Source organism: Malaya genurostris, chromosome 3, assembly GCF_030247185.1.
Source record: "Malaya genurostris strain Urasoe2022 chromosome 3, Malgen_1.1, whole genome shotgun sequence".
In the NCBI taxonomy this organism is placed as follows: Eukaryota; Metazoa; Arthropoda; class Insecta; order Diptera; family Culicidae; genus Malaya; species Malaya genurostris.
The window spans coordinates 175450178-175466865 of NC_080572.1; the positions used below are offsets into that span (position 1 = coordinate 175450178).

The window sequence follows — 16688 nt, forward strand, 5'->3', positions numbered from 1 at the left end:
ATATTTTGGGAACTACAGCACTTGGTGGATTAAAACTGGTTTTGCCTTTCTCATGTAGAAAGGTTACGCAATCACTGTGAAAACCGACTCAATTCGTGGAATACGCCAAATGTCTGTATGTGTGTGTATGTATGTATGTCTGTAACATTTTTTGCACTCACTTTTCTCGGATATGACTAAATCGATTTTCATAAACCGAAAATTCAAACGAAAGGCCTTGTAGCCCCATACAAAGTTCCTGATTTTCATTCGGTTCCGACCTCCGGTTCCGGAATTACAGGGTGATATGTGCAAAAAAATGAAAATAAGTGCACTTACTTTGCTCAAAGACGGCTGAACCGATTCTTACAAATTTAGATTCAAATAAAAGGTACATTTATTTATATAGTTCCTGAGTTTTTTTTTATCCGACTTCCCGTGCGTGGTGTAATATTTATCGACTATCTTGCGAAAGTAAAAAAAAACCATTAACTATGAACATCATATAGCATTATTGGAGCGTTTGAAGGCTGAAGTTGCACAGAAACGACCGCGTATGGCAAAGAAAAATAAATCGTTTCATCAAGACAACGCACTGTGCCACAAGTCAATCAAAACAATGGCAAAACTAAATGAATTGAGCCTCGAATTGCTTCTACATCCACCGTATTCACCAGATTTGGCTCCCAGCGACTACTGGCTGTTCGCAGACCTGAAAAAAAATGCTCGCCGGTAAGAAATTTCGCACGAACGAAGAGGTTATCGCTGAAAGTGAGGCCTATTTTGAGGCAAAAGATAAATCGTTCTGTAAAAGTGGTAATGAAATGTTAGCACGGCCGCCATTCGTTCCAGATTGCGTTGCTCTTGATGGAGATTACGTTGATGAATAAAGTTAATTTTGAACAAAAAAAACGTATTCTCCTTGTTAGCGGGACAAAACACAATTTTCCCTCACCGCTTAATTTTTTCAAGATGGCTCTACCGATTTTCAAAAACATAGACTCGTTTGAAATAGAGGTTGACAATCCGTTCGTGAATTCTTCAAATGAACTAGTTCTTATCGAAGAATGAGTGAGCGAGATTTCTTTATTAATAAATGATAGCTCTCAATTCTTTTAAATAGCTGTGGAAGTAATCGATTTTTTTCAAGATGTATACAAATTTACTGCATGTTTCGAGTCGCGGGCACGTTTAAGGGGTTACACCACTGTAGAAAAAAAGAGAAGGACTTTTTTGGGGAATTATTTTGGGATCCAAAAAATGTAGTAATCCGAATTTTGTATAAAGCACTTTTTAATATGTATATTTAAGTACAAAAAAATGATCAGTTTTAAAAATTGAAAAAAGGGGGCATTTCCGCGAAAGTGCTGCATTTTGACGGCCGAAAATTCAGCTCCCGCAATTTTCGACCTAGAACAAAAAAACGAAAAATTTTCTAATTTCACATTACAGTGTGGATAAAGGTACGTAGGGTTTTTTTTAATTAATTGATTTTCTGTAAAATGGGCAGCACTTTGAAAATAAAACCGCATTTTTCATCACAAAATTGTTCATAAAAACATTTTCATTATTTTCAAAAACTCCTACGTACTTCTGTGGAGATAACTATCGAGAATATTCTGTAAAATTTTTGAATCTATTGGTCAAGATTTACTTGATTTATGTTTTCGGCCAGCTCAAAAAACGTGGATTTTCGATATTTTGAAAATTCTACAGTGGTGTAACCCCTTAAGGAATCTGGTAGTTGCATACATTCGAAATCCTCAAAAATGTACCCAAAAGAGAATCATTGTTGGTAGAAATAATTGCACACTTCGCACTATCTGTTTACTACAAAATATAAACATTGTTTCTCATATTATTTTCAAAGAAGCATACAAAGTATCAGGAGAACGAAAGAACGGCTCAACAGAACTAGCTCTTTCGGTAGAACTATCAAGTTCTAAGTGGTTCTTTCAAATGGACGGTTTGGATCATCTCTAGTTTAAAAGTTTATTTGAGATTAAGCTAAAATTATAAATCATGGGGCTGTCACTTTTAGTTTCACAGATATAGTGATTTAAGCAAGGCTGGCAATAATCATTTTTGTACTTCATCATCAGTGAGTTTAGCTCACCTGCTCATCGGTTTCAGTATCATTTGGATAGAGAAAACATCGCCCCAACATCGTAGTGTCAAGCAATCAGCAGATGAGCGCTGAGTGCTCGTCACATATTAGAACCCACTGAGAGACGATTTGTGAGTTGTGATTTGATGTGTTGCGACTACTCAAATTCATGAACTGGAACAATATGTCAAAAAAGCTCTCACAAATTTTGAAAAAAAAAAACATTTTATTCTTATTTTGAGTGAAAAATATTCAAATTTCGACAGCTCAGTCCCTTAACTCAGAAATGAACAGGTAGGTGGTAAATAAAGCTTAAAGTACGTGCACTTTTTATGAATTTTTGTGGTGTGTCACTCGATTTTGAGTTCAGTTTCCCATCCACCAAAGTTGCCATTGGCGACCGATGTTCGAATCGATGTTATTTCATTCCAACTCTCAACACATGTTCTCTTATGCTGCACGTCGTGTTTGATTCAGTAGCCAATTGTGCTTAGCCCGAGACATGAAATTCAATCGTGTGCCGTATACATCACGCTACGGTTCACTTTTTTTTAGTACATCAATGCTCGTGCTCGTTTTGAGTAACCGCAAAAACAAAACCGAAAATCTTGGTTGTGTTGGCAACTCTGTAGTGTAAGCATACACTCACCAGCGTAGCTCAGTACGGTGATGCCAAACTCAGTACTCACTTTTCAGAACTCGGAATAAGAATTAGGTATTATGAAATCAAAACTGAGAACCATCAATATCATCATAATTTGATGTCAGTGATGCTCTGTATAAGTGAGTGTGTTTGTTTAGATCAACGACGAGTTTCATCTTTACCCAGCTACCTGCTATGACGTCATGAAACTGTGGCCAGCATCATTCTGCAAAAACCAAAACAATGAAGAAGAATGGCTACCAAAAAATTGGATATTACAAACTACTTGTTTATTCAGTACCCTTTACCTCACTTCTCCGCAAATTATCGATCAGAATATCATCTCTACGATAAGAAAACTAAGATTTTACTCAATTTGAAATGCTCGAATGTTTGTTTACCATACCCTGAGCGCTCTGATTGCCCACCAAATGCCCCAGATGTTGGCTACGATAGCACTTGCTGCAGCGCCCTATCCTTGTCACCGGGCTGTCTTTACCATCATGTTACGGATTGCATCGTAAATCATGAGGTGAGCTGATGAATAGAAGAAAATAAGCCTCATGAGCGATTTTTTCCTTCGCTCAATCCTATTTCTACAGTTCTAGGCTCGTTTAAAAGTTACTATTAGATCGATGTATGATAAGCTCGGAGATCAAATTGCAGTTAATTCCGGGTTTGAAGATGTAATCGAATAAGTGACGTAATCTACAAATTATATATTTTTCTGAAAGCTCATTTTTTAGAAAATAACCAATGGTTAAAATGTATTATAGTTTATAATTTTGGTTTTGAGAATGGTGTCGAAAATGTGACGTTAATATTGAGTCACGTTTTTGTAAACTAATCGTAGCAATATGAATGAATTTGTATTAAAAATCGGCCCGAATCAGTGACCAAATTATCCTAAGGGCATGTACAGGAGTGCTCTAGTTCTAGATGCATAATTTAATTCAGTTTTAAAATTTAAATCTAGAAATTATAACAAAATAAACTGGCAGATCCAACAGCGTTTTATCTGTGTTTCAAATATAGAAAAAATAGAACGGCAATGTATACCAGCAGCTGGAAGTTTTATATGGGAGATCTTTAATAGAACTGGAACTGGAACAAACGTATCTCCAGCAAGCCGTTTTAGTTTTATTTATTCGAACAGTTCTACTGTTAAATTTAAAACTGGTATACGCTGCCGTATCATTTTTTGTATTTTTGAAACACGAGTAAAACGCTGTTAGAGCTGTTATAATTCCTACATTTAAGTTTTAAAACTGACATAAATTGTGCATCTAGAAATGAAACACTCCTGAACATGGCTTATTGATCTAAATATAGGTTTAAATGAGACTGCCTTTTTCTATGGAAAGGATATTTAATAGCTATTTTAACACTTTTGATAGGAGTCCCGAGACATCTAATGATATATACCATTCGACCCAACTCGACGAAATCACCTGTACACGATTTTTCTATCCGCTCAATTTATCTCTTCTTAACCCACCTAGTGGCGTTAACATGCCTGTTTCTTATCATTCAAAAATGAAAAAAAAACCTGTTTCTTATCATTCTCAAAAAAATACAGGCGATTTCGTCGTGTTGAGTCGAATGGTATATAGCATTAGAGGTCTCGGGACTCCTATTAAAAGTGTTAAAATAGCAATTAAATACCTTTTCCATAGAAAAGGCAAAAATGGTTCAAAATGTCATCAGCAACAAAAATGAAATCTGGCAACATTGGTCATAGCTTTACTCATGCCTCTGACTTATTTTATGGCATAACATGGCACATAGTCTCTACGACTTCGTTACGCCTCTAAAAATTTTCCACCCCTCGAGGTGAGAGCAACGTGACTGCTAATTAGACATTTCTTTATGTTCCAAACTGCGACAACTTAAGGTGGGTGAAAACGAGTTGATTGTGATTGCTTGAGCACCCGGTGCACGGTTTAAGCGGAATAATTTTAGAAATGAGCAAATGTTTTTGAGTTAACCTAATAATCTTCCCATATATATATATATATATATATATATATATAAACCAGTGGCTATGACATGGCATACCCTAAGAATCAACAAAATTAACTTTCACGAGTGAGAAATCCAAAGTGAGGAAAAAACTTCTTTAGGCTAAATTTACCAGAATAAATAAGCTGGTTGTGAAATTCAAATCCACTATACAAAATACTCTGGAAGTAAACTAGAAACGATTCGAAAAACGTTATAGTAAAACGTTATAAATACTAATAACTAATAGCTATAGAAGAGAATACAAAATCAGATAGTCGAAAAATTCGAAATAGTTTCCATTATTCTCATTTCTATTTAAAGAAGTGTTTAGGAAACACCCTGTTAATATGCATAGTTTCTTAATACAATTTATTTTTTTAATTTAATTAAAAATTTCATTATCCCGAATACCTAAAATAGAAAGCTTGGTTGAGAAGCCATTTTACTGCCCGACGATATCACTGTATTTCGACTCACGAAAGATTCTATTTGCAAAATGCGATTTCAATTTCCATCATATATACCAGAGGTAACAGAAAAATCAACGATGTTATCGAGCACACAAAAAATGACACTTTACTGCTTCAAATAGTATGCTTTCAATTTGTTTATTAAAAATTAATAGTATTAATTTCAAACACGAATGTCGAAAACATCGAAAAGCTGGCAGAAATTACACTCAACAAAATATTTTCTAATCAACATTATTAGCCGCAATTTAAAACCCCATACTCTTTTCTGCGTGATGAATAAAACACATCCGTCAGCACTGCATGATTATGAAATAAATATATCAAAAATAGCTAAATGGAATGCTTGGCTCACCTGTAATCTGCGTGCCGGAAGCTTGCTCCTGATTTATTTGTCTCGTGCTGCGTTTACGGAACATTCCAAACACGGCTTTTCTGCAGGGGAAAGGGGGGAAATGAAAAAGAAAAGCAGGTGGTTTACAGCTTGAAGTAGACTGCTTCATTGAAAAACCGGCGGGAGACAAATTAGGTGGTACCTGAAATTCTGGCCGCTTACACAATACAAGATGAAGTTTATTCCGAAATTCGTCATAAAGAAGAGCTGACAGCAATTCTGCACCAGCACCATTAGGTGAGCGTGCTCCGTCTGGAAAAGGAAAATAGATAAGTTACAATAAAAGTAGATAGAGCAGACTTGAATATTTTCTTTTATACTCGGCTTTACAACGGGCCAATAAATTCTGGAATCTGCGATGACTATTATCACCGAAAAATCGATAAGTATTATGTTACTATGGTTAGAACCGAATCTAAATAAACAATTTCCTTTGAATAAAAAATACTCCAAAAATTTAAAATTAGTATAAAAACATGCAACGTCAAATTTTGTTTAAAATTCCTTGTTTAGAAAGAGGATTCTCAACTCTTAAAGTATGAATTCAAGCGGTTTTTATGGGGAACAAATAGTAAAGATCTTCCGTATAGATAATTGTGTTAATGCCAAAGTTTATTCTCGTTAATACTACTGTGGAATTCTTCAAATTGATTTTGATTAAATCTTGAATAAAAACAGGAAAGTTTATGTGAGCGACATCTAGAATAACTCACAAATTTAAACAGTTACAGCAAAATGAAGAGTTGCTCTAACTAACGGTATAACATTTGGAACACAGTTCACCCTGTAGCTCCGAAACCGGGAGTCGGATCCGGATAAAATTCAAGCGCATTCAATGGAACCATAAGAAATTTCATTTGAACCGATGTTTATGGCTAATCGGTCAAGGCGTTTTCGAGAAAATTGAATGGGCTTCGCTTTAGAAGCTATAAATAAATTGAAAAACAACTAACCAGACACAGTAGTAAGATTTATGTTTTTCTACTTTTCGCTCTTCAATTCCGGAACCAGCAGCCGAATTCCGGTCACAAAACTGCTTGAACGAAAAGACTTAACCTCTGTGAGTTTTTGAAGGATGTTTGAAAGCCGTTCGGAATACTGGATGACAACTTTGAGAAGCTTTTTCGAATGCCTAAATGTTTGACTGGAAAATTTTGTTTGTACCCTTTAATACGAGTCCTCCCCGTTTTCCGGATCTAGTTCGAATACAGTAGTCAACTCAAAGGAAACATGTGTACAAATACTACCAACTGACACTCATCTGTTGCAATAATTACTTGCCCGACTTTTGTTTGATGAGAATCTATAATTATTGATAATTATAATTGATTATACAAAAATAATACCTAAGCCAAGATATCAAAAAGCTTTACCCACTTGTAAATTAAACGATTTTGTTATAAAGGATGATTTTTCATGAGGTATACTGCTCATACTCGCATATCAGTCCCATGTCGATTTTCGCCATTTTTGAGTTAGCTTGAGGAATGAAATCTATCCTCAATATACTCTCAGAAATTGCAATAAAAGTTGAGGGCTTGTTCAGTAAAATGTGAAAAAAATATCAACTCATGTCTGTCCCATATGCAAAATACCCGCATATCAGTTCCATTCAGTGCAAATTTCAATAATTTTTTTTTGCTGAAATGTTGGAATAGTAAAGGTGTATTACCGATATTTCATGTAATAAAACAATGATTTAGCATTCCTACAATATATAAAAAAATCGGAAAAAATATTTTAATCGTCTTTGTCTCCGATTTTCCATATGCAAGTATGGACAGCATAGGTTTTATTTTGAAAAAAACACAAAGAATTGATGAAATCTTTATTGGAATCTATAGAACGATCAATATAATTTAATGTTTGAAGATGATTTCATGGAAATTTCATAGAAATAGTCCAAAGGTGATAAATCACACGATCTAGGCGACCAATCGACGGGCCCAAAACGTGAGATAAACTGTTAACTGAATGCGGCTTTTAATTTGGCAAAGCTTGCTTCGGATAGAATTGGAACAAATACAATTGCCTGTATTTCAGTTATTTATTATTGAATTCAAGATCTTTTTTTATACAAATGTAGCGTTTTCTTCATACTTTTAAGAAAAAATACGGATAAAATTATTCGTCACGGTTTCGAAGGAATTCTCGAATTTTTCCTGAAACACGGCTCATTAGGCGGCGCACACCTTCTTCGTCCATCGTTTTAGCTATCTTATTCCACCAGGTCGTCATCTGATTGATGTCGTTGACAACCTTTCCCTTTGCCTTGAGTCTCCTCTTCATGGGGTGGGTTAAGGTTTTTCGGAACGAACTGGACCCCTTTCTCTGCATACTATTCTTGAACGACTTTGCTGTAATGACAGCTTGCCAAATCTGGCCAAAACATTACGGGATGGTCGTGGGATCGAATGAACGGCAAAATTCGTTTTTGGAGACACTATTTTTGGTATAGTTCCGATGTCATTGTTTTATTTGTAACGAAAACTTTCGTTTTTTGTCACAGCTGCAAATGCCCTGCCAAATCATAAATTTTATTGCAAATTTGTCGGCAAAAACAAATTTTAATTTGGCTGGAACATTCCCCCGAGCCGTTGCAAAGTAAAATTTTTAACCTGGGATTTGCCCGAAGTCAGCCTTGACATAGGTTTCATCGTCCATCAGAAGACACCCGTCGAACTTGGTCAGCACCTGGTCATATAGTTTCCGAGCACAAATTTTGACCACACTATTCTGTTTTTGGTCCGATTTGGCTGTTTGCTAGCTCGATATGACTTGATTCCTTCCCGGAGTTGAGTTCTCCTCACGGTACTATGGGCAGCACCGAATTTTCTGGCCAAATCACGGTCCGACAGATTAAGATTCCTCTCAATCGTCTTCAAAATCTTACCACGCAGTTTCCGGTCGACAGTTTCACTCCGACGATTGGCTTGAGGCTTCCGAATCGTCGTCAATGTTTCCTTATACCGTTTGATAACGCGCCATACGGTATTTCTGAGTAATTTCAGCAGTTTACCTAGCCTAGATGCAGACCACAATGGATTTTCCAAATAACTGTGCACAATTTTTTACCTCCTGTCGGCTTCCATATGTTTACAAAGTACAGTCGATTTGCGGAATGTCAAAAATCATACGTGAAGCTGACAAAATTCCCGACACGTGGGCGCCAAGAACTTCCAAATCTGTCCACCAGGAGCGCCACAATATGAGCAAAAGTTTGTTCCAATTCTAAATGAAGCAAGCTTTGTTTCGCGTGACGTGTGGAATGTGGCACCGTCTTGTTCAAACCATGTATGTCCAATTTTTTAATTTTGATCATCACACGGTATCGCTTGCCATTCATAGTAACGTTCCGCTTATCGTCGTCTTTTAAGAAATACGGCCACCAAACAGTGATTTTTTGGGACTCAGTGGTAGCTCTTGCAATGCTTCTGGCTGGTCTTCACTCCAGATGCGGTAATTTTGCTTGTTGACGTATCCATTCAACCAGAAATGAGCTACGTCGCTGAAAACAACTGTTAGATAAAAAAAATGATGTCTTGATCTCTTAACCGAGCATGAATTTTGATAGTAAAATTTAATAATTTGCAAGCGTTCGTAAGTCGATTCATGATAAAACTATTGACTAAACTGAAGAAGTCTGACAACGACACAAGACACGATTCACGCGTGATCTGTCAAAAACAGTGTTGCCAAAAAGATACCCGTAAAACAAAATCACCCTTTAGTATTTCCATGTTTTAGATGAATGGCATAACGGGATTGACCCAATAAGTTCAAAAACTTCTCTGCGAAATATTTACAATTACATTACATTCGAAATGGCTTCTCGAAGTTCCGGTATTTCAAACGGAATGCTCATATCCTTCTAAAGTCGACGGTGGCGAAGTTGCTCAATGTTTTTGCCCTTGGTACCACTCTTTCTTTTGCAAATAATATTGTACAAAGAAAACCTCCAATGTTCTTACGTAATAAATATTTAATGATTTTGCAGAATTCTGACTCTAAAAAAAATGTCTTTCTGAATTTCTTTCGAAAAAATGTCGTGGAGAAAATTATTTCAAAAACATATGATGTCACAAATTCTTTTTGAACTTGACGAGAATTACAAATAGACGAAATCTTTTGCGTTTTTTAATTTCTATCCAAAAAAGTTGTGTCCAGAACTCAGTTTCTGAGTTCGTTGAGAAGAAATACAATTTTGTGAAGAGAAAGACATTTTAAGATTTTCATCTCCTCAAAGAAAATTGTGATAAATTTCTTCTGCCACCGGAACTCGGCTGCAGATGTCGTATCCGCATGAAATTCAAAATTTTGCCTTTCTTTATAGAAAGGTATTATAATTGCTGAAAGAAACCGACTTTCGAACGGAGCCTCGGAAAAATGTTTGTGTATATGTGTGTGTGTGTATGTGTGCACTTTTAGAAGATATTATTACAGCTCAATTTTCTCAGAGATGACTGAACCGATTTTAACAAACTTAGGCTCGTTTGAAAGCTACCATTGGGCCATTGATCAAGTTCAAAGATCAAATGACAGAGACTTATGGTTCGGGAGATATAATGGTAAAAGTGACGTAACCGACAAAACACGTTGTTTTTACCGCTCTAATGTGTATAAGGGTGCCAATATTTTGGGATCACCTCTAATTTCAGCACTTCGAAAAAAGTCCCCATACCAAATTTGAGCTGAATCGGATATGGGTAAGGGATGCTGCCCGACGGTTAAGGTTTGAAAATTTTCGATCTTGAAAAATCACCATAGAGGGGAGTACATGAAATTTCCGAAATCGAAAAAAAAATTTGATGCTAAACGTCTTAGAATTGCATGAAACTTCGAGATTTAGTGTTATCTTCTTTGAGAATATCCACTTCCTGGGACTTTTGATATTTTTTCTATGAATAGGTATAAAAAATTATCTAAAATGCAAAACTAACCGCGTAACCTTTTTCTGTCATAATTTTGAACGCTTATAACTCAGTCATTTGTTTTCGAATATATATAATTTAACTACCAGTCGATTCGAAAACATTTAACTTAAACTTATGCGGTAACGTCATTTAAGTATTTCAATTGCATACCATTGGAAAATTTGATTTAGTTGAGCTATGTTTTCACGAGCCAATGACAGTCGCAGTGAATGATGTCAAACTCTCGTCCGATAGATTTTTCGAACCTAATTTGAAGCGCTTGTATCTCGGTGATTTGTTGATGGATTTTTCTCATTTAACTTGATTTGAAAAAGCTTAAAAATGTTCAATTTGTCAACCGGTAGTGTGCATACTGAAATCTCCATTTACATACGAACAACACGTTGGCGCACAAATAAATTTAGTATAAAGTTGTGTTATGATGATAATCATAGGTACTTGTTTTTCATTAAATGTTCCTAAACACAATGAACTAGAAGGGATGCAGGCTAAGTGTAAAAAAATGCAATTTAATGCAAATCGTTATGCAGTATCGATTTGAACAAGCTGTTGTCCCACCAGGAAACGCTTCAAAAGATTCGGAGCCTAGTACACATAAGTTGCACAGACTCACATATATAAAATTATCAGATGCAATAAAGTGTAGTATTAGAGATAAACTCAAGATAAGCTGATCTGCGATTTCACATGTATCATTTGAATCCTCACTAAACTCGGGTCACCGCCAGTTTCAGTTAAATTATCATTTACATCAAAACAGCAAGTGTCTTATCATAAAATATATAACATCTTCTCTGTTTATAAATCTTCGCTGTTTATAAAATTAATAAGTTTGTACGTTCTCTGTCTTGAAAATTATTATGATATAAAATCGTTTCTTTTGTCCAGATTTATATCTTGAGGTTGTTCGTATCCAAAATTGGTATTCTAAGTAACTTTGAAATCATCATAATTGACTTTCATTTAAAGGATATTTTCAAAAATTTTGAAATGAAAAATTAGAGTAAGTTTGTAATTTGTCGCTGTTTAGTGCATCCACCATCATCTTTATTTTTGTATTTATTATGGATACCTTAGAATTGTTTCATTTTTAATGTAATCATGCTCGGTCGGGTCTTGCATATGACCCTTTAATTTTTTTTGTGGAAGACTGAACCGACTTTCACAATAACCACTTACAAACACAGTTTTTTGTGATCTCATCGAACTGGAGTTCATCGGCAAAAAGCACAGACAGTTACACAAAAAATGTTCACAAATTGCCTCACTCACTTTAGCTTTACTAAATCGAAATTTCACCTTAACATTTGGAGTTAACTGAATAATTGATTTTTGTGATATCAATTTTCCACGTATTGCGATAAAAAATTTTCGCAAACATAACAAAGTAGTGTAGTATTTGATGATTTTTTAATCAATCATGAATGAATAATAAAATCATTTTTGTTCCACATAGATTAAACGAAAGATATGGACTATTTTTCGCTCCGGAAGATATCTAACACCTTAAGCCGATGAGGTAGAAACAGGTGAATAAAACATAGCACTTTAGTTTTTGTGAAACTAAATCAGCTAACCGAACCAACACATTGTAAACACAGTGCTTTCAGCAACCCATTTTGTACTGTGCTTTTTCATCAGCTCAGCTGTCGGTCTGCGAGAAGCTTACTGTACCACAGGAATATCTGGACGCCCCGACACAACGAGTAATAATGGAAAACTCAACGATGTCGCCATGTTCAATAGCCTACTCACTAGCTATCAGTCAAGTAATGGATGTTTGAGTTCCTCTCGCAGTTAAGCCATTTTCCGAAGACAATTCGATTTCATGTTACCTGCTAGAGCCATCAGCAGATGTCAAAGTAAAACTACCTTTCTCTAATACAAATGATGCAAATGACAGCAGTTCCACATACTCTATCTGTAGTGAAAAATGTGCGAAAGGTTCGCTTGTACTACCAAATAGCGTACGATGCTTGGGAACATAGTAAAGGATTTATCAAGGCCAGGTTGGCAGGATGTGGTGCTAGAACCAGATATGGGGAAAATGCCCGACTTTAGCATGGTACGGCTTATCAAATCTTAATTCATATGCTTGTCTGCTGCACACCATTTTCGGTTTATATACTCGAGATCAGAGTTTTCCAGTTGTTATAGGCTCGAGACAAGAGTTTCTGCTATGTATTTATCGATTAATGTGTTCTAAAAACTTTTCAAACAAATTTTGGATTAGGATTTGTATATACAAGATACCGATTTTGAACAAGATATACGAATTTCGTAGATATATAATATAGTACACACTTAAAATACTCTATAGATTCCGGCACTGTTGTACCAAAAATATCAATAAATGGACTTCAGCTCATTCTTTTCAGTAAAATGTCGGTTATTTCACTTATACTATTCTATCTGAAGAACTCGAAGAGTCTGCCAGTTGATCTTTGAACATAATCAATCATCCAGTAGTAGCTATCGAACGGGTCTAGTGTGTTAAAATCAATTGAGCCATTGTCGAAAAAATTGAGCGTAAAATCTTGGAAAGTGCACACACATACACACACAGATATTTTCAGGATTTTCATCAATTCATTATCATTTCTATAGAGAAAAAAAAGTAGAATCAAATGAAATAGGATTAATTAGCACAATAAAATTATAATAAAAAAAGAACCGGAATTTTCATTTTAAAATTCCCGCGCTTGTTCAATCGGTAAACTTTTATTCTCTCAATGTTGGCAACACTTTTATACACATTTTGTCAAATTTTTAGTTTTTGTTTGGCGTCTATACAAACAAGTTGAAAAATTTTCGTGTGGCGTTTTTATAATGGATGAAAATTTAGAACAACGTGCGTGAATCAAATTTTATGTTGCAAATGATTTAAGTGTTCCGAAACGTTGAAAATGTTAGAAAAGGCCTTTGGTGAATCGTGTACAAGCATACGAGTGGTATAAACGCTTCAAAGGTGGTCGTACAAGCTTGGATCATGATGAGATCCATGGCCGCCCAACAACATCTGTTACTGAAGAAAACATTGAATTGGCGAAGCAAATCGTGTTGCAAAATCGTTCTGTACCGATTAGAGAGATTGCTGTGTTGTTGGGCATCTCTTATGGATCAGCCGAACATATTTTAACTGATGTTTTGCGTTTGAAACGCGTCGCTTCTCGGCTGGTGCCAAAAAAGCGGAATTTCACGATAATGCACCGGCTCACACAGCTTTGGTTGTGTCGCAGTTTTTGGACAAAAACTCAACCAATATCATCAACCAAGCACCGTACTCTCCAGATATGGCCCCGTGTGATTTTTCCTCTTCCCCAGACTCAAATTGCCATTGCGGGGAACGCGTTTTGAGACCATAGAGATCATAAAAGAGAATTCGCTGCGTGAACTAAAGGCCATACCTTCGGCAGCCTATAAAACTTGTATGGAAAATTGGATCAAGCGTTGGCATGCTTGTATTGCCGCAGGAGGAGAGTACTTTGAAGGCGATAATAAAGAAATTCATTAATTGAAATTTTGCATTTTTTAATAAAATCCGGTTCTTTTTTGATCATAAGGTATAATAAATATGATTCACTTCTCAACAAAATCTCCGTTTACTTCTAAGCTTTTCTCGTACTTCTACAACAACTTCCATAACCATTCAGCTCGTTGTCTGCGTCTGTTTTTCCATGACAAGTGTGTAGACAGCAGTACGTCCAATCAGGTGAGAAAAATCATCAACCGGATCTGATCATCTACCGACTACCAGATCGCAGCTTTCGATCCATCAGAGAAACAATTTTTCCAGTTTACATTCTGTGCCTATTTCACTATTCGTCATAAATATTTGTTTTATATCTTTTCTTCACTCAATGCACATAAAAATCACAGCGCAAGCTTTGCAACTAACGGGAGAAACGATTATTACGGGTACACATGTCCGCACAGATAGGTAAATGACTACTGAATCAAAACAAAATCTCAAATTGTTGTACAAGTAGTGCACGTACAAATATTTGAATATGCCTCGTAGGTTAGCATTATTTCTAATTATGAACTTTTGATTACATACAAATAAAATGAAAAGTGATCAAATCTATCATTGCAAATCCATTTGAAAACGAAGGTCGATTTTTTTGCATTTTTACCTTTTTTATATTACTTTTTTTTATATATAAAAAATAGGTATAGAATTCGCTCAAACTTTAGAAAAATTTTACGAGGCCCGGAGGGCCGAATGTCATATACCAATTGATTCAGCTCGACGAACTGAGCAAATGTCCGTGTGTGTACCTCAGAGACGGCTGGACCGATTTTGATCAAACTAGTCGCAAATGAAAGGTCCCCCGTCACCCTGAACGCTATTGAATGATTTTGAGATCGGAAGTTTACTTTTTGAGTTATACGAAGTTTTCTGTCAAAATGTTTAGTTTTTTAATAGTATCTGTCACAATTGACCTTGAAAACAGAATATGTTCCTATACTTAGATTCCACACGGTAATAGCTATCCAACAAGCCATAGATTGCTAAAATCCGTCCATTTTCAACAGAGATATCGACATTTTTGTATAAGCGACTTTTTCCCCCTATTCCAGCAGTAGGAGTTTTGAGCGCTGTATGACAAAGCAATGCTTGGGAGCAACGTGAAACACGATTTTTTATACTGTTAAATACAATTCTTTCTAAGTACTAAAAAGACTGTGTACAGCATCCTTTTTCATGACAATTTCCCTCGGACCGATTTTAGCACGGTTCGTTTTTGGCAACATAATCGTTCGAATATGGCATACATATGTAAACCAGATGATGGCAAAGATGGTAGCATTTTCGAGTTGAAAGTAATTCCTTAATTATATTGTTTTAAACTACTTACAGCAATAAATGCTGGAATAACATAACTTCCATATACCTTACGACTCAGTTCGTCGAGATTAGCAAATGCGTGTGTGACAAATAATTTCACTCAATTTTATCGGAGATGGCTAAACCGTCATTCATATTTTCTACAAACTCAGGTTCATATGAAAAGTAGTATACTCCCAAATAAGGTTCCTGAATTACGTTTGGATCCGACTTCTGATTGCGGAACCACAGGATGATATGTTTGGAATTATTTCGACTTTTGAAACTTTTTGGGCCGTTTTCGTTTTTCATTAAAAATTAATCTGGATTGACCCTTTTAAAATTATGAAAATATCAGATGAAACACGCACATACATTTAACAGCGTTATGTTTACATATATGTGGGAACTGCACCAGTGCTACTAGATTTGCCACAGAGGTTATTTCATTTGTATTTGACTCGCTCTTTCTGGTAATATTTTTATTGAAATATAAATATCAACAATATAATCAAACTAATGTCACGGATATCAAAAAATACTTTTTGATGATAATGTAAAGAAGAAGAAAAAACTTTTTTCATAACATTATGAGAAAACTTGGCAACCTATGCGATACCAAATGAGATGAAAACAAAGCGCGATCAAGTGAATTAAGTGAAATTTCATTTCATATTTTTGAAGATTTTTATTGCTTGACGAGTCATTTTAGAAGTTTTTAATCGTTAATTAAACAAGTAGCAAGTGAACATTACTATTTATAGAGTCATCCAACAATGAGTAGTGGTGTAATTATATGAAATAGTGATCATGTTTTGAGACGAATTGATAAACAAATATTCAGAAACATGACGAACTGTAAAATTTGAGATGAAATTAAATTGTTTCTCAAATTAAAAAATTTGTTTATTTTAAATAATACACTGTTCTAATAAACCCAATGGTGTTATGATGCCTTTTTCATATATAATACTGTAGTATTCTATTCAAAATGTTTCTCTTTGATTTTTGAAAGAAATCAAGGGATTGTTTGTGTATTAACTAGTATAACATATAGAATGAAACAGTTCTCTGATCGGTTACTTTGACTCTAAGATAACGGGTTTGAGTCAAGTGTATAAATTTTGTACGGTTTTTGTATCGCCGTTTTAATTGATGGTGTACAATATTGAACACACGTTACCCTATAACTCCGGAACTGGAAGTCGGATCCGGCTGAAAATCAGGAATTCCGTAAGGGACCGGAAGCCCTTTCATTTCAAACTGAAACACTCAAACACACACTCACACACACACACACACACACACACACAGAGAGAGAGAGAA

At 35.4% G+C, this 16688-nt stretch overlaps 1 protein-coding gene across 1 annotated transcript in view; it reads right to left on the reverse strand.

Moving 5' to 3' along the window:
• Nucleotides 1-5463: 5463 nt before the first annotated feature.
• LOC131437220 (growth hormone secretagogue receptor type 1-like) overlaps nucleotides 5464-16688 on the reverse strand; it is a 61544-nt gene continuing 50319 nt past the window's right edge. Inside the window, exons 5-6 of the mRNA XM_058606404.1 lie at nucleotides 5740-5849; nucleotides 5464-5638 (exon numbers count right to left, since the gene is read on the reverse strand). Of these exons, the coding sequence (XP_058462387.1) occupies nucleotides 5527-5638; nucleotides 5740-5849 (222 nt within the window). The 3' untranslated portion in view covers nucleotides 5464-5526. The remainder of the gene's footprint in view (nucleotides 5639-5739; nucleotides 5850-16688) is intronic.